The sequence below is a fragment of the Leuresthes tenuis genome, unplaced genomic scaffold (assembly GCF_036924035.1).
Source record: "Leuresthes tenuis unplaced genomic scaffold, fLeuTen1.0.hap1 SCAF_19, whole genome shotgun sequence".
Lineage (NCBI taxonomy): Eukaryota > Metazoa > Chordata > Actinopteri > Atheriniformes > Atherinopsidae > Leuresthes > Leuresthes tenuis.
This window is the reverse complement of record NW_027325373.1, coordinates 15,607,918-15,629,021: the sequence shown is the minus strand read 5'-3', so window position 1 is coordinate 15,629,021 and position 21,104 is coordinate 15,607,918. Positions and strand designations below refer to the sequence as shown.

Here is a 21,104-nt window from a genome sequence, read left to right as displayed (position 1 = left end):
TTTACAATCGATAGCTATTACTGTACTACTATACTAAATGCATTAAAGAAGTCTGTCTTGGGGTCATCAGAAATCTTGTTTTGACAATTCACTTTTTAGTTTAAAGAATCCAAGCTGAGATGAAAATAAATCTTTCCAACTGATGTTTCTGATGTTTAATTCAGTTCAGTAGTTCCCCTTTAAAGCCCGGTGCAGTCATTGGTAACGCTACATTGATCATAAAAGGTGTTCAACTAAACCTACAATCATCAGTTTACATACAATCTTAGAAATAGAAAAATTGTAGATGGTATAAATGGCTACAAGAAAAAAAGCTATAAGAGGCAGAAAACATCTCCTGGATAAATGATAATGCACTCATCAGCCTATACATGTCGTATGGTCAAGTACTTCTAACTCTTCAAACTTTTAGAAGTGTGCCTCCAGGTGAACAAGTCTACCCAAGACAGTGTTTGGTGGTTTGCATGCAGCTGGTCATCAGGAACATTTAAACTGGTGGAGCTACGGCTCCTGTTTCAGGCTGCCACGTGTGAGCGGAGAGGTCCACCAGCCGGAAGGCCTCCATGAACTCGTTGATATCGATGCTGCCGTCCTTGTTGAAATCGATGCTCTGGGCCAGATCCGCAATGGCCTTGTCACTGATTTCCATCTCCAGATGAGAGCTCAGGAGTTTCCAGGTCTGACGAAACTCCTCGAACGAGATCAAACCTGTAAGAGGAACCAGTAGGTTTTATCCATGTGCTGTATAGTATCTTTTTTTTCTTACAGGGCATGGCAACCAACAATAGAATCACCTGAATGGTGAGAGCCGATTGAAAAGTGATCGTACATTAATCCGAGCCACTGAGAAAGCTTTGTTAATAACTGAAGTATCATTTGTACAGCACTTTTCCTCACAATGCTGCAAAGTGCTTTCATCTGGAAACCGATCAAACTCTTTGCAGAGGAAAAGTGAGTCATGCTGGTTACTCACCCGAGTGATCTGTGTCTATTATGCGGAAGATGGTTTCCAGGTTGGAGTGGTTTTTGTACATAGTCTCCAGAATACTTGTATCTGACACCTGCCAGGAGTTAAAAAAAAAAAAGAAAAAGAAAAGATAATTTCAGTTATTTTCATCTCACAGCTCTGTGGGCAGTGAGGGAAAGAATGAAGAAAGAAAAAGGGTACCTCTAGTTTGGGCTCTGTAATTGAGAGCTCCCTTATCCACTGCTGGTAGTCCACCATGCCTTGCTGGCTCCTGCTGACAAGCTGAGGTCGCAGAACCCTCCAAGGAAGTCCCAGCTTCAGTACACTCTCTGTGGCGCTGGCCCAGTTTCTAAGAGATATCAGCCCTGAGATACAGACAGGAAGTTGCGGTAGTTACTGAGTTCTTCTTCTTCGTACGCTCCTGGCTGATATGTTGGTGGCTGATGACACATAGAGCAGCCGTTTGTCTTTTTCTGTGACTACCTGTGTTGTTGGGATCAAACTCCTGAAAGGTACTGATGAGGTCAGACTTGTGTACAAACAGCTGCTCCCTCAGAGCTCGCAGGGCTGATCTCTCGGTCCACCCGACACTAATAAAGACATTAGTTTTAGGGAAAGCTCCGTTGATTTGGTATGAATATTCTCACCAGCACTATTATTCACAACAGAGGCTAAATACTTCTGAAAACTATAAAAAGGTTCCTGTAGTACAAAAGCCCCTTTGATGAGCTGTAACATTTTTACTACACTAGCCTACCAATTCAAAACTCTTGGATCAAATTCACATTGTCCAGTAAATGTTCATCTGCCGAGAAGCGAATGGGACTTTGGGTTGAAGTAACTCTTCCAAACTTTGTACCTTTGTCTCAGGGTGAGTTCTCTGCATGTCCTGCTGGCCTGGTACTGAATGAAGTGGGGGACGAGATCAGGGCCCATTCTGATGTAGGCTCCTCTATTGCTGCCCACCTCATAATAGTTTGAGGCTGAAAATATTGTCAGCACCTGGATGTGACAGGAGAAAGATGGTACATTTTAAATGCCCTCCCGTGCTGTATCTAACAGGTGATATTATACTGCTCACCCACGCTAAAACTCGCGCCGGACTGTATGCTCACCCTGTGATTGTGGCAGAACTCGTAGCCGTCCTGTTTGCACTCGTGGGAGCGGATGAGGAGCTGGAGGTTGTGTCGTCCCAGCACCTCCTCGGTGACGTCTGGTCCCCAGTAGCGGCCTCCGCCGCGCACTTCATTGAGAATGCAGCCGTTTTGGGGCATCGGATCACTCCACAACAGGTCCACTATCTGGATGGATGGACGAGTCATTGTAACGTACACCCACAGTTTCTGTTCCTGTGAAGAGCTGAATGACTAAAAGATGGACCGATCTCCAACATTCATACTTGTGTTCAGTATTTTTTAGCAAGATTAGTGTGTTGTTTTTTATTTTGTGCAGTTTTACCATAGAGAAAAAGAAAGGGTGCACCATGCAAAGAGTTTTCTCCAGCTTTTGCTTCTCTTCACTGGCTCCCTGTTAAATTCAGAATAGAATTCTTCTCCTCACATATAAAGCTCCAACATTTCTTAAAGATCTCATAGTGCAATATTTTCCCAAACCGAGCGCTGTGCTCTCAGACTGCTGGACTTGTTGTGGTTCCCAGAGTTGGTGTAATGGTGCTTGTTGTTCCCTCTTTTTCTGTCCTCTCAACCGCCAGCCAGTCAAGGCAGATTGTCTCCTTTCCTGAGTCTGGTTCTGACAGATATTTCTTCCTGTTAAATAGGAGTCTTTTTCTTTCCACTCTTGCCTTGTGCAGGATCTGAATTGAGTTGAATCTAAATAAGCCTCGTGCATTTTTAAACGAAGTCTGGACTGATGTAGTGAGAAAAGGGTGTTTTGGTGAAAATAAAGGCTCCAGAATTTCATGACCTAATTTATGCAGGATTGTAGATCAATCATACTTGTGTTACAGATGGCAGGAAGAGTGGATGCAATTAAATGATTTTAAACTAATACACCTGCCAGAATGGGTGTTAAGAAGAAATGACCATGTGAAGTACCCAAACTTTTGCCTAAGGCCCCTGCCCCTTTTTTGTTATTTTGAAGCTATAAATGATGGAAATGTCAAATAATCATCAAATCAGGTAACTTTTCACCCATTTAAAAAGAGCCTTTGTTTGTTAACTGCAAATATCCTCACTGCCACTTACTTGTTTCCACTCATGGCCATCTTTTTCTGTCACTTCCTCGAGCTCTGGGTCTGAGTCTGAGTCTGATGTCTTCGTTTCTCTGTAGGACTGGTCAAACCCCGCCAATCTGCGCCTCTTCTTTAACTCGTCCTCCACCGAGCAGTTGGACTGATTGCTGGTAGACAGGTTATGTAGGGAGCGCCGTGGGAGGTCGCTCCTCTGGGCCGAGGCAGAGCTGTGGTCAGTCAAAGAGCGCACTCGTCGCCGACCCTCTAGTGGTCCACCAGCATCGCCGTTCCTGCAGTTGTCATTAAGTGCTTGACGAACCATCTTAGGAGGCCTTAAGACTGACACATACTGTACAAATTCAAAACCACAAAAAAACGGTTTTAAGTTGATTTTCTTTGTACCAAATATGCAAATTGACCTGAAACTGAAGCCCTCTCTTACTCTGTGTCTGTCCACTTTGGCGATTATATTGAGGTCTGTGGAATCAGAGATCCCTCCATGCACAACCAGCACCTTGTCATTGATCACTGTGGCCACCGGCAACCAACTGAAGATCTTTTGGAGAAGCTTTAGGATCTTCTTCCCATGCACCTGCAGTTTGAATCAAATAACATCATTGTTATAAAGTAGTCTTATAAAGAATGTTTACATAGAGCTTAAGACTTACCTTGTATTTTCCCAAGACTTCTTTAGTGAAGCCATATCTGTAGAAGACACACAATGATTAACCAGTTTAGTACCTGTACCTATCAAGGATTGGCTTGATATCTCATTTTGAAAAGCCAAGATTAAAATAAGCGCCTTCTTAAACCCTTGGTCTGTCCTGTACTTTTGAAAATAAAGACGGGATGTAGCCTAATCTTGTGGATGGCAAGCTAAAATGAATAGACAAAAGGGTCTTTTGAATGGCACGTTAATCTTCAAAACCATGCTACATGGTTCTCTCGACAAGACGATGTTACTGTCGATGTGACCTGAGTTATCACCAGAGTATGTTGTATGTGTAAGACTACTTGTTGATGTGTACGATTACTTTCTTAAACTGTGAATGTTACACGTGAAAGACTGTTACATTCAGGTCAATATGCCCTTCTGTTAGGCTTACTTTTGCCACGAAAAGCTCTCAACATTCTTGATGCTGAAAAATGTCCTGGACAGTTTTTGCCAGGACAGCTTGTTTTGGATTGTTGCAAGAATAATATGATATTCATTTGCATAAAACTAGCATATTTGTCTACTTGTATGTTGACTAAGAGAGACTCTGCCTCTGTAAGGTATGCATTTTGAACATATATATACACACACACACACACAGGAACACCACTGCCCTCTTCAGTCCAAGATGATTCAAGATTTGCTGGTGGGAAACTACTTTTGTTTTACTGATTCCTTTTGGATATCATAAACAGGTGTCACAGATGCTGAGCTAAAGAGGATAGATTCACACGGCTTGCTATCAGCACACAGTTTAAAAATTTACCATGAAGCTGTGTGAGTGCGTACGTGAACATGATGTGGGTAAGTTCTATAAGGACACCTTTAATTTGGACCACGTTGACAGACTTTAAAGCCGCTTGTGTTGCCATGACGTTGATGAAAAACCACATTCCACACTTATGACTCAGTGGTATTGAAAAAAAACAAGTCCTTCCTTAAAATTTGTAAAATAGGCAGACACTGCTACTAAACTGAAGTTTGAGATGAAAAATGCTGTGTGTGGATTAGTTTACCTCAGGTTAACAATGTGGTCTTCATGGTTCCCTCTGTTCAGATGCACATCATTGGGGTAAACGAGCAGAAATCCAAACAGGATGAGCAGAATCTCTAAAGAGTTCTTACCACGGTCCACAAAGTCTCCATTGAAGACATATTGTTTCTCAGATGATGGCAAACCATTCTGGACAGTTGAAATTGAGGCAGTTTGACAAAATCAACACTGACTGATGAGACTTGATGGCGATATGATGGTTTGTGTGTTTTAAATACCTTATAGAATATCAACAACAGATCTTCAAGCTGCCCATGCAAGTCTCCTGTGAAAGAATAAATCGTGATTAATTCACCACATGACAAGGGAGGGCCTACTAAATGTTTCAAGGGCAATAAAAAGAGTGCATGTGGGAAACATTCAAGCAAAATCTTGGAAAGGCCTGCTGTAGCGTACCGCAGATAGTAATCTCTTTGGTATGGCAGACAGAGACATAATTGATGTTTGGAAGGATTCGTAGAAGTCTCCATGTTTCTCCAAGAATTTGCAGAACATATCGAGCGTGGAGCTGCTACTGGGAGAAATCATGCATGGATTAATTGAGGGGTAGAGAAATAAGCAAGCAGTACTTCCATTTTGTCATTTCTGCTTTTATTATCTCATAATTACTGTTATTTGTGTGCTTCCTGTGCCAGTACACCTACTTGTTTTTGCTTAAAAGCCTCCACAAGCTTTGACACCTCACAGAATGTTATGGGGAAGGTTAGATGGGGGCCAGTGTAGTTGTCAGGTACCTCAATGCCCTTGTAGCAAAAATATCTCTCCCACTCTGAATCTCGGCAGATTTCATTTTCACGGAAGATGTGAGATATCAGGTTTCCTTAATAAAAGACAAAGAGGGAAGCAAAGGGATGTGGAAAGGGGAAACTACTTTATGTCTTTTAGCTGGGATCAGAGTGGGTGAGTTCAGATAAAGTCAGTGAAACAGATTGTGTTTGAGAGGTATTGTCTTACTTTCACTGCTGGCTGGGGTGAAGTGGTCCATCAGGAAACCAAAGAAACTGTTGAGCTGAGGGAAGGAAAACATTAGCCTTGGAATTAAAAATACTTTGCTTTACAAATTAAAGATCAATGCTAAGAGTTTATTGATCTACAGTCAGCTGTAACCACGGAGAGTCACTCACTACATACTAGTCACCAGTATTAGCTATCAGCAAAATTCCCACATAGTGAATCCTTAATGGGAACCATTACCATGTCATCCAACAGCATTCCATCCAACACATTGTCACAACAGCTTGTAAAACTATTTGATATTCAGTGTTACCACTTTTAAAGCAGAATTTGGTAACCTTGAGAGGAATGAGAACGTGCTTTGAGAAATTGAATGAATTCAAAATTTTGGACCATCCCTCTCTGCTGTACTTCAGCTCTACTTCCGAGTACAATTCCAGCAGGAGAAGCTGTCATGCAGGTGAAGTATGAAGCTAGTGGTTGGAAGTGATTAGAAACCTCTGGCTCTGAATAGTTGTTTTCATTATGGCGTGGTGGATTCTTGTCAATCCAAACAAGCCTGCCCTAAAAAGGGCATTGTGACAGTTGCTTTTACACTCCCTGTTTACCATTGTTTCCACTGGCACTTTGGTTGGGTTTTGCCATTTAAACCACTTGGTTTTTGAAAAAACATTTGATCAGCATGAGGAAAACATCACAGTATGCATAAAAACATAGCATCTCACTGTAACCCAGGCCATTGTCAAAAGCACATAACATCATATATGTTTGAAAACATAATTGCAACTGAAATACATTTAGAAAAATATGCTGTGTCCTAAAAAAATATATTTTGGACCATGAATTTCTATGGTCCACCACATTTAGGTATTTCTCTTTGACCGAAAAGAATCAACTTCATATTGTTCTAAATTTCTTTAATGGAAGGCAGAGGATCACTACAGTCATTAGAATTTACCCTTGAGGAAATAACATTTTTCCAAAAATACATTAGAATTAAGCCAATGGTTGTTGATTGTGCAGGTGATCTATAATCACAGAATCAGAATGTACACATTTTACACTGACTAATACTAAGTCTATGTAACTGTGTAAACTCACTTTTATCTGATCTTGCTCTCCCGCATATTCGATAGACTGGAAGATGTTCCACGTGCACCTCCGTCTAATCTCCAGCCGAGCAACATACTGACGGTACCAGCGCTGGATCAATACAGCCGCTCTCATCGCTGAGGATCAGAGACAAAATAATGAATGACCTCACCCTGCGTGGAAAAAAGTGCTCTTTAGATCCAAAAGATCTTTCTCCAAGGGGCCTCTTGAGACCATGGGTCCTATGTTTCTTTCCTCTTTTAAGGTCATCAGCACCTTGATTCTACAAGAAATAAGGAGGCCTCTTGGATCATAATGGAACATCTTCAAGTATGCCTCAAATATCCTCATGCAATGACCAGGGTGATTTAAAAAAACTACAAAAAGATGCAAGTTAAGGCAGTTTTCCATTATTTCCGTAATTTGTAAGTCTTTAAAATACAGACTTAAAGACTTACCTGTGGCAGCTTCAGGGGGTGCATGAAATTTGTGTTTAGATTTCACAAGTTAACAAAAATCAAGTGAGAATTTATCACAGGTCTGAACACAGATTTTAAACGGTAAAGTTGAAGGGGAAAAATAATTTCAAAAAAATACCTGGGACTGAGATGCTCACTGAAAATGCCAAAAAAAACAACAACAACAACAAATAAGACAGTTGTTGAAATATTGAATTAGAAAGAAGTGTTTCCTTGAAAATGCATTCAATAGAGTAATTGAAATAGAAGTGCACCTCTGTCACATTTCTTCTGCTGCAGTTTGGATTTCCCCATGACACATCCCATGACCCTTTGCTGTTTTAACTGTCAGAGACAACACAGCTTTCATGTGAGATATGTGACCGTATGTTTTGCAGCCTGAGAATAGTGCAATAACAGATTTATATATACAAAATAACAAATTGTCTCTATCATTTATCATCTCACCGCATACCAGGTAATCACAAAATACATAAACAGTATCAGGAACTAAAACAGTTTTAGAGAAATAAGTCTAATTTCTTATTACTGAATGATTCACTCACAGCTCACCTGCCAATGTCACCTGTCTGTCATCACCTCCTCCTGCTTTCTTACCGATTTAAAAAAAAAGCCTCAGATGTCCACTGCCACATTGTTACAGCAAGAAAAACAAGAGGCAGAAATGAAGTGATCTCTTTGTGTTTTCCATTGCTCCTGCACAGCAGTAAGGTCGATGGCCTTAATGTTGGAACAGCTACACACTCTGTAGGCTGAAGGCTTGCCAATATCAGAGCTGAGCGTCTCGGACAGGCTCGTGTGATCACTTACTCAAAACAAGATGCAAGTGGATTAGGATTAAACCTTACTACAGCTGGTATCAATGCTGAATAAACAGAAGAAGACTCTGTTAAAGGGCAGCGAGGGTTTTGGAAGTAGGCTGTGTTATCATCATTGTGACTCATATGGAAAATAAAAACAGAGACATGCTGTGTTGCATGTGACTCTAGAATTCATTCAGATATTAGCGAGAGAACACATCAAATGCTTGAAGTTGAATTATACTGAACAAAAAACAATGAACTGCTAGTTTGTCATTTAATACTTACATCTCATATTCAATGTTTATCATAAATGGGAAACTGAGCTATTTTAAATGCAATTGAAACATTGTTTATTGTTGTTACTGTCAGAATTCTGTTTGGCTTGTGCTACATAAAACCACAGCCACATTTGCGGCCCACCTACATTTAAGGAATGTTCTTTGAGATGTCTGCACTAATATTTATCAGTCAAATCACTCATCGTGTGTAAAGGCTCTCTGTGATCCCAGCCAGTTGCAGCTGGAAGTGGTGTGACTCCCCTCAGTGCTACAACAAGGAGGTGGTGGGAGACGTCTGGGACTCAAGGACTGAAGTGGTCCAAAGCTGCACTATCCCACACTGATCCCTGGTGTGTGTTTGCACGTGTCTATGTGTATGCTGGCAGGTATTAGTCATGTTATGGGGACCTAAATCTGTGGAAGACAGCCACTTTATGGGGACTTGACTTTGTTATAGGGACAAAAAGTGATGTCAATAATTAGATAATAATCAAATTTTAAATTGAATTTTGGATAAAGGTTAGGAATGGATAAGTATTTGTTTTGATTTAAATTAAAATATGTTTTTTGGAATTAATGTAAGTAAATATGTCGTCCGTATGTTCATTAGTGTGCTTGAGTTTTTGGTCTGTTGCCAAAGAGGGCACTTACGATTTAACTAACAAATCCAATAAACAGTCATTTAGGTAGTAAGGAGTAGACAGCCAGTAAGATTTATGTCAGGATACCTACTGAAATTTACAATGAAAGATTTAAACAAAATTATGATCAGGATTAAGAAAATCTAAATTGATTAAGTTATTGCCATTTTTGTCTCCTCTCCTTGTTTACCAGATGGCCCCACAGTAGCCAGGTTTCCATTCTGGGCATTGTTGCATCGTGCGTGTCATCATTATTACGTCGGCATCACATCATGACGGGAGTGAAAACATTAGCGGTAGCGAGATGGGAGCTGCCTCTCAGTAGAGAACTGAGGAATCTAAAATTAGTTGTACAAAATTTGGGCCATTTTAGTGAAATTGCTTTGCATTTTTCCATGAACCAACGTATTTACCTTGTGTTTGTCATGTCAGACCCAGGCTCTTGCAATCTTTTGACCTTTTGAAGGGGTCCGCTGGAGAAAACTACCATCCATCCATTTTTTTTATACCTGCTTAATCCAATGCAGGGTCACGGGAAGGCTGGAGCCTACCCCAGCAGCCTTTGGGGTTATGCACTCCGGCCACTTTCTCAGACCACCACAGGTTCAACACAGAAACAAATAATCAGGCATGCTCATAATCACTTACACTCACTGCTTAGATTCACCAATTAACATAACATGCAGGCGTTTGCACATAGGAGAAGGTCGAAGTACTGAGAGAACCCTCACCTGCACGAGGAGAACATGCAAACTCCACATAGAAAGATTTGAACAAGGCAGATTCAACCAGTAACCTTCTTGCTGTGAGAGGACAGTGCTAACTCCCACGTCATCTGGAAACTCTTGGAGAAAAACTACTCAACTTTATATAAGGAAGATAAACTTTCTGCTTAGACATTGATTGCTAATTGTAATTATAATTTTTAGCAAGAGAAACCATTGTCTGCAGAACCAATGTTTTTACCTTTAATGCTTTACTGTAGTTTCACCGTCAGTACTTGAATGCGATTTCTTTTAATTCATTTATAGTGTTTGTACACTGTGAGTTGGCAAGAAGAGTCCTTCTTTCACTGCATCTCACTGATTTAGGAGATAAAAATAGACGGGTGTGCTGTATCAGATACGCAGAAAAATATTTGTTGAATTATTTAATCAGTATTTTGGCTTCCATCCTTTTTTTACTTTTTGACATATGTAAAATATAGGTAACATCAGAATTATTCTTTAAATGTCAGAAGAGTTGTGCATCATCTCACCTGCAGCTAAAGTATTTTTTGTCCTCTGGACAGTGTGCCAGCACTGAGAAACTGAGACCTCCCGATAACGAGACGATGAGGCTCGAAATCAAGATCTTCGCAGTGTTGCTGAGACTTGTGGAGCATGTTATGAAACACTCGATCACATATTTCTCTAATGCCCGCATCAAAAACTCACCAACAAAAAAAAAAAAAAGTAAGATTGCAAAAGACACCACAGGAGAAGTATTTAGGTCAATTTATTATATTTAAGCAATCCATCTCATCATAGACATCTGACATGATAGATGAAATGGGCTTTACACTGTATAATATAAGTTGCTCATGGTGTTTTTGTTACATTTTAATCTCATTCTAGTGAGTATAGCTGTCAGATAAATGGTTGTGGGGCTGCTTGGTGGTGTGTATGAGTGTGCATGCTTGTTCATCATACCAACTATAAAGCACAGAGGTGGCAAAGTTATAATATACGCTTGTTTCGTAGGCACAGGAGCTGGGCATCTTGGAGTCATTAAGACGACCGTGAACACCAACATATACCAAAGTATTATAGAGTCGAATATAAGGCCATCTGTCCAACAGGTAAAGATTGCCTGAAACTGAGAAATTGGGAAAATAATTAAGGTCTTGCGATGCCCCAGTCAAAATTTCAGAGCTCAACCTGATCAAAATGCTGTGGTGGAACTTTAAGATAAACAAATTCCCACATACCTCGAAGCATGTCACAATTTCTTCATATGCGAGAGACTGATAACATCATACTGAATTTGATTATGTTATTGCTGCTGAAGGTGGTTCTATAAGCTGCTGAATCACGGGGGTGTACTTAGTTTTAACACAGTGCCTCTACGTTTTGGCAGAAGATTTATTTAAAAAAAGATTATTTATCATCTCCTGATACATTAAAATTGCAAATTAATGTACTTCAAATGACTTGGAGTTTTTTTAACACCCAAAATGGTGTGCTTTCAGGCTATCTCAGGTATAAGACGTATATGATCTTCACCTTAAAATCCCCTTATGATCTTAGCTGCAGAAAAAACATGATTGCAAGACTCAGCTTGTTTCAGCTTGTATCAAGCAGCTCCGGCCCTGCAGATGAATTATGGTTTGATATCCATTGCAGCAGATAAGCTTTCCCATTTTGGGCCTCTGGGAAAGTTTTGGTGGGAGTCAGTTTAGGCATGAGGTTTTGATGAAAGGACATGAAGCTACCATTCCGTGCAAGCCTAAAACCCTTGCTGGCTCGCACAACTCTGAACCCTGCCAAGCTTTTTTTTTTTCTGTTCCTGGCTTTCAGATAGTAACATCACCTGCCCCACTTTGCTTGTTTTTGTTACGTTTTGTCCCTCAAGATCACGTCCTTGAAAAATTGGAGCGGAAGAATATTGTTATTGTGTTAATCAGGGAAGATTTAAGTCATTCATGTTAAGCCAAAAGTTGAAGATAATCAAGTCGGAAAATCATTTTTTCTGCACAAATGAATGGACGGCTTGTTTTCTGCAGCTTAGTAGTCAAGCAATCAAAGCAGCAGATTGTGCACCTTCTGTAGTCTCCTCGTGTCATGGTGGCTTGTCTTCTTCTCTGAGTGTAGACTGCAGCATTCTTGGTTAGACAAGTGTTGAGACATGTCAGATTTGTCAGGGTGAATTGAATGAGTAACAACAATACATCTGCACATTCCTGCCCAACGAGATCCGCACAATTTTTATTCCCCAAAACACACAAAAGAAGAACAACAGAACAAATCAACAAAAAAATGTGGAAAACAAATTTCATGGAACAATGTTCCAAAAAGAATGCGTCCAGTCATTAATTTTCAACCCATTTAATCTAATTTAAGGTTGTGAGATTTAAGAAAACACACTGACAAAATAGATCGGAATCCTGTGTTTGATGTTGTTTCTTTGGGTATGTTTTTTTCTAGAATATTGAGTTTTGTGAAATGTCGTGCTTTGAGTTATTTGTGTTCTGTTTTCCAAAACTTTTTGTGAAATGTGTTTCTTGTGGTTTTTTTATTTTTATTTTTATGTTGGTTTTGTGAAGAAAATGCTATACATATCTATCATACATAAAAAAATTTTAAAAAAAAAACATTTTAACAAGTTCTCAGATTCTAGCAAATCCTAATTTATAATAAATTGTGCATTTTGTCAAATTCTGTTGCATTTTCTCCTCTGGAGTTGTGATTTTTCATATCGGGGGAATGCTTTACAGGGCAATGTAAAACTCATTTTCGGTGACTTCAGTACACAAAAACAAAGCTTAATGTATTTGGAAGTATTACAAATAGTTTACTTCAAAGCAACACAAGAGAAGTTTGTAAACCTTAAAACTCGTTCCTTCTGACTTGTCCTGAAATACAGTTTGTTATGCACACTCCCAGATAAAGACATCTTCCTGGTTAATTTTTTCCTATTTTGCTGTTGTGGTCTCTTAAATTTGATGCACTTTTCATTTTTCTGAAAGTTTTTCCACCTTAGGGCCTCTTCACTACTGCAGAGCAGAACAAATACTCTCCTAAAAAGTTTACATTTGTGACCTTGATTTTTTAAATCTTTTATAGCTCCTGTGTATCTATCTATAGATAGAGAGATACATATTTGGTAATATATATGAGCTGCACTTTAATTTAGTCTCGCTCACAACTTTCACTCCCGAATGTTTTCCTCTGTAAAAGTCTGTGTTTGCTGTCTTACTTTCCTTGTACTCTTTCACACAGAACACGGGACAAGACAACAATGTTAAGTATCTCAAGGCCACGTTGGGGTACAAGGAGATAAAAACTCAGGTTCCCAGGCCCTGGCTCACAGTACCTAGCGCAGCATCCTTGTTTTGCCACTCCTGTCTCCTCCTCCTCACACCAGACGTGCAGGACCAACCATTCATTGTCTTTGTTTGCCGCCTGCCTGAATCAAACTCGTTTCCTCCGTAGACTGACCACGCCGCTCATCCACCATGTCCTTTTCTCTCATTGTCATGACAATGCTTCTTGGCTCTTCAATGGTGATCGCATTTGTCTTGCGTCCATCTAAGGAAGGGTATGCGGCTTCCGCTGATTCTTCCATTTCCCATCACAGGTCAGTTTTAACATGTTTGTGCAACAAACAACTGTCTTTGCTTGTGCAATGTTTTGTTTGTAGAGTGAAGGGAATATTTACAACTGCCAAAATGTGTTAATCAATTAAATGCATCAAAAGGTTTAATATGAGATTTGTGCTGAAGCCCGATGTGGATTCTATGTGATTTATGGTCATATTTCAGTTTTGGAAGACCAATGTGCAAATATGTAACAGTTTGTTCTGTTCAAGCGTCACCAGAGGATTAAAATCAATTATAAGTGCACCCACAGGTCTTTCAGGGTATCAAAAGCGTTGTTAAGGTTTCACAACCACATCTGGCATGTGAAGGGACAGGATACCAAAAGCTCACTTATGTTGTGAAAATTCTAGAAGTTATGTTCCTGTTTGTTTTTTTCGTTTACTCTGCTATAATTAATGTCATATTTCATTCATTCACTGAACTGGGTATTCAGGTGCCAGGATGAGTCATTGCAGTCCATCAGGAAGAGTCTCCTGAGGGCTCTCAACATACAGACTGAGCCACGGCTGCCTGCTGGTGGGCTGGACAGTGTTAGAGAGCAGTGGCAGAGAACCTTTAGCACCAACTCTCAAAGTGCACAGGACACAAAAAGTGAGTGGAGTCCAAATTGATAGAAATAACAGCAGATCTTACACTCATTCAGTGTGAATCAAATCCTTTGTCACAGTCAACTGCAGCTAAAGTTTACAATGTCCCTCTTGTTCTAGTTGCCTCTGGCTACTCTGTGTCGCCTGACAGTGGAAACAATACAAGCCTGAAATGCTGTTCCATGACCTCTGAGATCTTCATGAAAGGTATGCAACAATGTGTTTTTATATGTACCGTATATTTACAATGATATTCTGTTTTTCAATATATATAGTAACCCATTGCTTTTCTTTCCAGATCTGGGCTGGGACAGCTGGGTGATCCATCCTTTGAGCCTGACCATTGTTCAGTGTGCAGTGTGCAATCCTACAGATAACACTGTGCGATGTCCATCATCAGCCCCCAGAGTCCAGGATGGCAACTCACAGGTACAAATGAATTAATGAATGAATTAATTAAATGAATGATAAATAAAAATAGATATAGATATATGTTTTATTTTCCCTGACTTTCTCCAGGACCAGGTGCCATGCTGTCAGCCCACCTCCCAGAAAATGGTGCCCATCGTCTACATGGATGAAAGCAGCACCATTGTGATTTCTGACATGCAGCTGACTCGCAGCTGCGGCTGTGGACCTGGCAACACCCATCAGCCCAACAAAGAGTAGGCTAAGATTTGTCAAATAGTCCTGAGTGTTTCACATGAGCCACCTGGTGTATCCAAAGTATCATTATATACAGGCCTATCTTCTCCTACAAACACTCTCACTGTTGAATGTTTCTCTATCTTAGATTGATTCTCTCTGTTCTTGCCACTAATCGTGGGAACCAAAGCAAAGTCTCAGTTTTGGATTCCCATTGTACCGATGTACCAATAACAGATTTGTTTAGCCTGCCAGGCATGAAACAGAGGTACACTTCCTTTGTATACATCTACGTGTTAAAATGAACCAACAAACAAGGTCAGACCAAAATAAAAAAAAGCCTCTTTACTTTGTAGTTAAATCCAAGTTCTTTGGCAACAAGTACTGAAATCATTTTAGTGAAGTCCAGCTGACATTTGTGTAATAAATGCTCTTGGTTTCTCCTTCAGTAACTCTTACGAGGAGAGATAACTATTTATAGCTCCTCACTGTTACTGAGTGTTCCCTCCAAAAATGTGAGACTTCCATGTGCCAAACACTCTCACAAGCCAGTTGTCTCTTCTCTGATGTGTGAAACCCTTAATGCCCTTTAATGGGAAAGATTTCTATTTAACCTTTGAAGAAAAGCAATCATTAGTCAAATGAGAATGTGAATTATGCAGAGGCTTGTTGTTGTAAGGCTTAAATTCTTCATTTTCAACATTTCTATGTGCAAAAACATCCAAAATGTTGTCAGTATTCATTTAAACCCTGTGAACCTGAAATTAACGGTCTTGGGCTTATGGGTAACACTTGATATTTCCACCTACAATGAATTGTATAGATTATATAAACTCCTTATAGCCTGTTCCAGAAACACATATCAGCTGAGTCTTTACCAAATTTGAAAAATTTGAAATACAACATACACTTTAATTATAGTAATACTTGATGACCTTCAATAATGCTTGGTAACCTTCAGATTATGGCACCGGCTGTGTTTTCAGTACAGATATAGTCCTGGAGGTTTCTTAGAAAAATGGCCTTCTCTTAAAACATGGTATCAATTTCTCTTGGATATGAACATCATATGTGGTGTGACTCTTTCTATTAATATCCATAGCCCAACTCCATTTTCAGCTGCCAAGCGAATACAAGATGCCTTAGCTGTAATCGTGCAAAAAAGTGTTTATTGTTTATATCAGACACCTGCTTTTAAAATATATTTTTCCTCAAAAGGATTTGATTCAAAGTGTTATTTGAAAAGATTCTAAATTGAGCTGCATTATTGATGGTTTTGTTTAGATAAATTCATTGCTTTTTAAATATTCTAGTTCATTTTAGTCTTAGCTCTAGTTTTTCTAAGGTTGTGCATGAATGAAAAACCTTTAGCTTGATTTGCCAATCATGATCTGACTGTGATTATAAACATTTACAACAGAAGGGTTATTGTTTTTTGTATGTTTTGTCTCTTTGATCATTTGTCTTGGTGGTGACAGTTCTCATTTTCTTATTTGTTATCATTTTATTATATACTCTCACTTAACAAAGTTACCTCACAGTCATTTTTCAGTTTTTTTTCACACGTGTCCAGTTTAATCGATACATCAAATGCTCATGATTCTGCTTTGTGATCTCAATCATTTGCACCAATCCAGTAATTTCTCACTCTCAATTTTTTTAAATAAAGATGATTGAAATGTATTTAATTTTGTCTCTCATTTGTTATCCCTTGAAATTTTCATGTCAGAGAGACTTATTTTGCTCTTCAGAAGGGTTATATTTGATAAACTGCTCTTATGTGGGTTGCTACTGCCTGCCAGACAGGCAGGAACTCGTGATGTTAAGCCAAGAGGGAGGGATATTGGAGATGAAGAAATGTTGGCACTCTTCTTGTGAAATTCTGGTCCTGCTGAGGGGAAGAGCAACATGCCGTATAAGCCTGAACAGCCCTCAATGTTTTCACTTGCAGTGCATTCATTTGTGCTCAGATTTTGAATTGTAACTTGGTGATTTTCAAGCTCAAGGTTTGGACCTTTGGACTAATATCGACGACGACTTCTTTTTTCTTCTTCTTCTGTTTTGTTTCTCCAATCAGTTCCGGACAGGATGTCTAAATGTCTCAGTGTATTGGTATTTTTGGGTTTACTGCCCCCACAATTTCTGGCTGTTGGAGCGGTTGAATGCTCAGAGAAAGAAATATTGCTGAATCTAAAACCAAAACCCATCTCTATGAATCAACCAACAGACTGTTTAAGGGAGTGCACTGCGATGACATACATAAAAAAACTGCAGCTTCAGGACACACATAACATACGGATTAAAGACTCCACAGAAGGTAAGAATGCCGCAAAGTTGCATCGTCAACTTTAGCAAGACTTGCTTCCGGACTTACCGTCAATTTGAGTTAAAAAACAATACTTAAACTAAGTGCAGCGATATCAGTGCTGAAAGAGGTTGCTGTCAATCTACCATTGTCGTCCTGTCATGGACCTGCTGTGTGATCTGTAAAGAACCATCTTTTTTACAGTACAGATAAAATCTTACTATAAACCTTATAAAGGTTATCTGCTCTGTCTCCTCTAATTCATATTCAATACAAATATATCAGATATAACATTAATTTTCATAGTCATATCTGATTTGAAGTGCAATCGTACATTCATATTCATATATAATTGCGCTTCAAATCATATATAATTGTAAAAAGGACATACCTTCATGAGCTTTATTCTGAACTGACGGAGGGCAGAAGATTTTGTTTAATGCTGAAAATTACAGCTGTTTTAACTGGTTAACTGATTGCAGTAGCTATTCATTTACATGATGGGGGCTGATAAGTACACAATGAGATAATACTGTAAATTTAAAAGCTATTCTTTGATGATCTACCATGTATTGGCTTTTATAGACTAGTTTTTATTTTCACAGGAGTCCTTGGAGAATACTGCTGGTCTACTGAGCTCAAGTGCACCACCGGGGAGAGCTTTTTGCATGCGTACGTGGTGTTGCCTGTGGATGTATCTGCAGTGGGACAAGAGCAGCTGGAAGTCAGAACCACTTTCCTGACTGCAACCACCCTGCACATACACAACGGCCCGACCACAATCGCAGAGAGCTGCGGCCTCATTTACGAAGTCACACCACATTTCAGCACGCCAAACACCGAAACCTCATTCTGTGTTCAAGTAGTGACACGAGAAGATGACCTGGGGGACAAAGTTCTTAAATGTCCCCCCTATCTGATCACCTTCTGGCAGAGAAATCCAAACCAGTCCAACCAACAAGTTGGTGGATAAAGTCTTTGTGTAAAAGTACTAAGATAGTAGGATTAATCAAAAGTAATCAAAAGGTTCGGACATAGCTTGACACTTGGCAGGTTGGATTCTCTCCTGATTTATATGTTGCAAGTGTGAGGCCAACTGCCGTGCAAAGTAACTTTAGTTACTTGTTTTTTCACTCATGACCCGTGGTTAAATTTATCACATTAAAAGACCCTCCACAAATTCAAAAGCAACTAGTCAGTAGAGCACAGAGGTACGAGATAAAGTATCTTCCCCTGAACAGTAACGCATCAGAGGTAAAAAAAAGTAGCATCGGTATAAACTTAATGTTGTATTTATGTATTGTAGTTAACTAAATATAGCATATAGGCAGTGAGGTTGACTTAAAGGCAGTGAGGCTGACTTAAAGTTTTATAACAATTCAATTTTGGGGTCTGTTGAAATAGTTTTACTTGCTGTAATGTTTTTTTTTCATCCATCTAAAATGCTCCACTTTAGCTCCTGTCCCCTTGAGACTGTCTTCCTCAAAGGCCAAATCTGTTCTGACTGGTCAGCTGATAGATAATAAGGTTAAAATTGGTGGTGGAGTGCCTTGTACTCTTTGGATATGACTGAATAGTTAGACATATTAAGCTATTTTTCTTGATTTGGTTGGGACAATGTTAAGCAAAACTAGTAGGAGAAATTTTAAGGAGTTGGGAAAAAATGACCACACTGCAATGAGAATCCAACCACACTGACACTAAGCTGTGATGTGGGTCTGCAGTACTGAATTTACAGCTGTTCAGAAAATGTTTCCCAGCAAGTGAGTTTTGTGCTCACTTACGGAAGCTACTTAATTCATTCCATCTTAAAATGATAACATAAAACAGTATTTCATTGCCACAGGTGGTAATTCAAAAAAAGGAAAAGCACAAGCAAAAAAAAAGAAAAAGAAAATAAATATATTGTATACAGACTTCAAACACTAACACACTAGTTAGGTTGACTGTATGAAAATAAGTGAGTGTAGCTTTGACTGTTGCAGCTGCAAGGAATTATGGGAGGGAATGAGCTTGTTTTTAGTTAATAAAGGATGCTTCAGTGGTTACTATGGTTACTATGCTAAAGGAGATAATAAACAAAGCATCAAAGTTTGTTTTTTATAGAATTCAATCAGCTGCCACTCTGACAGTTTTTGGGTAAATTCACTTTGTCTGCAAGGTTTGCTAAGCTAACTACTGGCCAGGCACTGTTTAAATGTGATTTCATGAAGTAACAGGAATAAACCCTGAACTACATTTCAGGATGTTCAGAAGCAGCGTCCTTTGAGGGAAGGAATAACTCCCTTTGGTGTGGATTTTGACTTTGTAGAAATAGCATGTATTTACGTAATTTACATGCACAAAAAACATCTTTTCTTTTACATTTTTCTCACAGGAGATGCAAAAAAAACCCAAACACATGTAGCCTTAGATGTCTTTATGACAATATCACTTTTGTAGATTGTCCTGCTTGCAATCATAACCATTGTCATTCATAGATAATATTCAGTCAGAAAATTTTACAGAAAAGTTATATAATTCATATACACTCATAAAACTTAGTTTGTTCTCTACTGCGCTTGTATAAATCTATTACCTAACTAAGAAGACAACGTGTGCTTTCAAAATTCACAGTGTGAATAAACTCTGCAAAGTAGGAGATTTGAACGCAAGTTTTAGTTTACTTGACATTTCTGTATAATCACTCTCTTTGCTCACTGTGCAAGATAAATAGCCACCCTCATTTTCATCCTTTATGGATTTTGTGTTATTTTACATTTTTATTGAAAACATCATTTTTTCATGGCATAGTTTTCTGATTTATATAGACATTGTAGAACCAGAATAAATGATTATCTGTCTTTAGAATTACTTTATGTGATTTGTTTCTTGTTTTTGTTTAAAACCACTTTGCATGCATGAGAATTAAGCCCTGCCATGCAGCAGGAAAACTGCAAGATATCTCTTCTCTTCTGCTGGATTACATACAAGGCAACAACAAAATCAAGAATATTAAGGTGTCATTATGTTGATGGTGTTTATAATCAAACTTAATGCCGACATTCTACTTCACAGCTGCATGTTTAGTGTGCTTAAGTGTTTAACAGTTATAGGACAGTTAAAATATATCATCATTCTCACAGTAGATCTGATAAACAAACAAAACAAGCATATCCTTTCAGAATTACGTGAAATAGCAAACTGTAACTTATAGACTGTAAACTGTAACTTATGTAATTGTTTCTGAGGACATACTACCATGTTTGAATACTGGTAACAGAGCACTCCTGCATATGTACAGTGTTCAGTAGGTTTTTGTGTCTTTAATTCACACATGGAGCATGTCAGTGGGACTTATTAAAGCTATTTCATACTAGGAGTTTCCATCACCTCTCATCTATTGTGCACTGTTGTATTCTATTTCAACTTATGAAACACGAGAATGCCACCTACTGGCTGTCAACAAACAATAGGAGGAACAAGAATAGTTTTACTAGCTAACCACTGGATGGCAGGCTAGCAGTTTGAGTGTTTGTATTCCATTAAATATACTCCCCTCTCATGAAAAATTGTGTGAGATTAAAACTTGTTATAAAACACCAGGCTGTGTGAAGTTTCTTTGATAGAGTCTACAACTTAGATGTGTTTGCTTCTCCGATAGACTGAATCTTCTCAACATCTTTCAAAAAATATGTAAAATTTTCCAGAATCGTGCTCAGATTCTTAATTGTAACTTTTGCTCAAGGTTTGGACCTTTGGACTAATATTGACGACGACTTATTTTTTCTTCTTCTTCTTCTGTTTTGTTTCTCCAATCAGTTCCGGACAGGATGTCTAGATATCTCAGTGTATTGGTATTTTGGGGTTTACTGCCCCCACAATTTCTGGCTGTAGGAGCAGTTGAATTTTCAGAGAAAGAAACTTTGCTGAATCTAAAACCAAAGCCCAGCTCTATGAATCAACCAACAGACTGTTTAAGGGAGCAGTTCAGGACACTTTGAGAAATGCAGAAAGGATGGCAAATGTTGATAAAGTTAGTGTAAGTAATTTA

At 39.0% G+C, this 21,104-nt stretch overlaps 2 protein-coding genes and 1 long non-coding RNA gene across 3 annotated transcripts; 2 read left to right on the top strand and 1 right to left on the bottom strand.

The window, feature by feature from the left end:
* Nucleotides 1-192: 192 nt before the first annotated feature.
* Nucleotides 193-7,108, bottom strand: LOC140277523 (serine/threonine-protein phosphatase with EF-hands 2-like). Its single transcript, XM_072372590.1, has 15 exons — nt 6,983-7,108; nt 5,882-5,936; nt 5,572-5,747; nt 5,324-5,438; nt 5,146-5,192; nt 4,890-5,056; nt 3,827-3,863; nt 3,601-3,750; nt 3,172-3,507; nt 2,083-2,268; nt 1,827-1,969; nt 1,451-1,557; nt 1,169-1,332; nt 974-1,061; nt 193-708 (listed from the first exon to the last, which is right to left on the bottom strand). Exons 1-15 carry the CDS (start codon nt 7,106-7,108, stop codon nt 488-490), a joined length of 2,118 nt encoding a protein of 705 aa, XP_072228691.1. The 3' UTR covers nt 193-487.
* Nucleotides 7,109-13,390: 6,282 nt separating this feature from the next.
* gsdf (gonadal somatic cell derived factor) lies at nt 13,391-14,790 on the top strand. Its single transcript, XM_072371935.1, has 5 exons — nt 13,391-13,512; nt 13,968-14,125; nt 14,242-14,328; nt 14,420-14,550; nt 14,641-14,790. The coding sequence occupies exons 1-5, from the start codon at nt 13,391-13,393 to the stop codon at nt 14,788-14,790; spliced, it is 648 nt and encodes a 215-aa protein (XP_072228036.1).
* A 1,833-nt stretch (nt 14,791-16,623) lies between these two features.
* On the top strand, nt 16,624-20,652 carry LOC140277205 (uncharacterized). The gene is made up of 2 exons (XR_011909076.1): nt 16,624-17,083; nt 17,677-20,652. It is a non-coding gene; the product is annotated as an uncharacterized lncRNA (long non-coding RNA).
* The last annotated feature ends 452 nt before the right edge of the window (nt 20,653-21,104 follow it).

Bases quoted from the DNA above. Each gene is read 5' to 3' on its own strand.
- LOC140277523 (XM_072372590.1), bottom strand. From the start codon at position 7,108: ATGAGAGCGGCTGTATTGATCCAGCGCTGGTACCGTCAGTATGTTGCT. The intron at 3,864-4,889 runs GTAAACTAATCC...TGTCTTCTACAG, and splicing joins GACCACATTGTTAACCTGAG to ATATGGCTTCACTAAAGAAG. The intron at 709-973 runs GTGAGTAACCAG...TTCCTCTTACAG, and splicing joins AATAGACACAGATCACTCGG to GTTTGATCTCGTTCGAGGAG.
- gsdf (XM_072371935.1), top strand. From the start codon at position 13,391: ATGTCCTTTTCTCTCATTGTCATGACAATGCTTCTTGGCTCTTCAATG. The intron at 13,513-13,967 runs GTCAGTTTTAAC...CTGGGTATTCAG, and splicing joins TCTTCCATTTCCCATCACAG to GTGCCAGGATGAGTCATTGC. The intron at 14,126-14,241 runs GTGAGTGGAGTC...CTCTTGTTCTAG, and splicing joins AAGTGCACAGGACACAAAAA to TTGCCTCTGGCTACTCTGTG.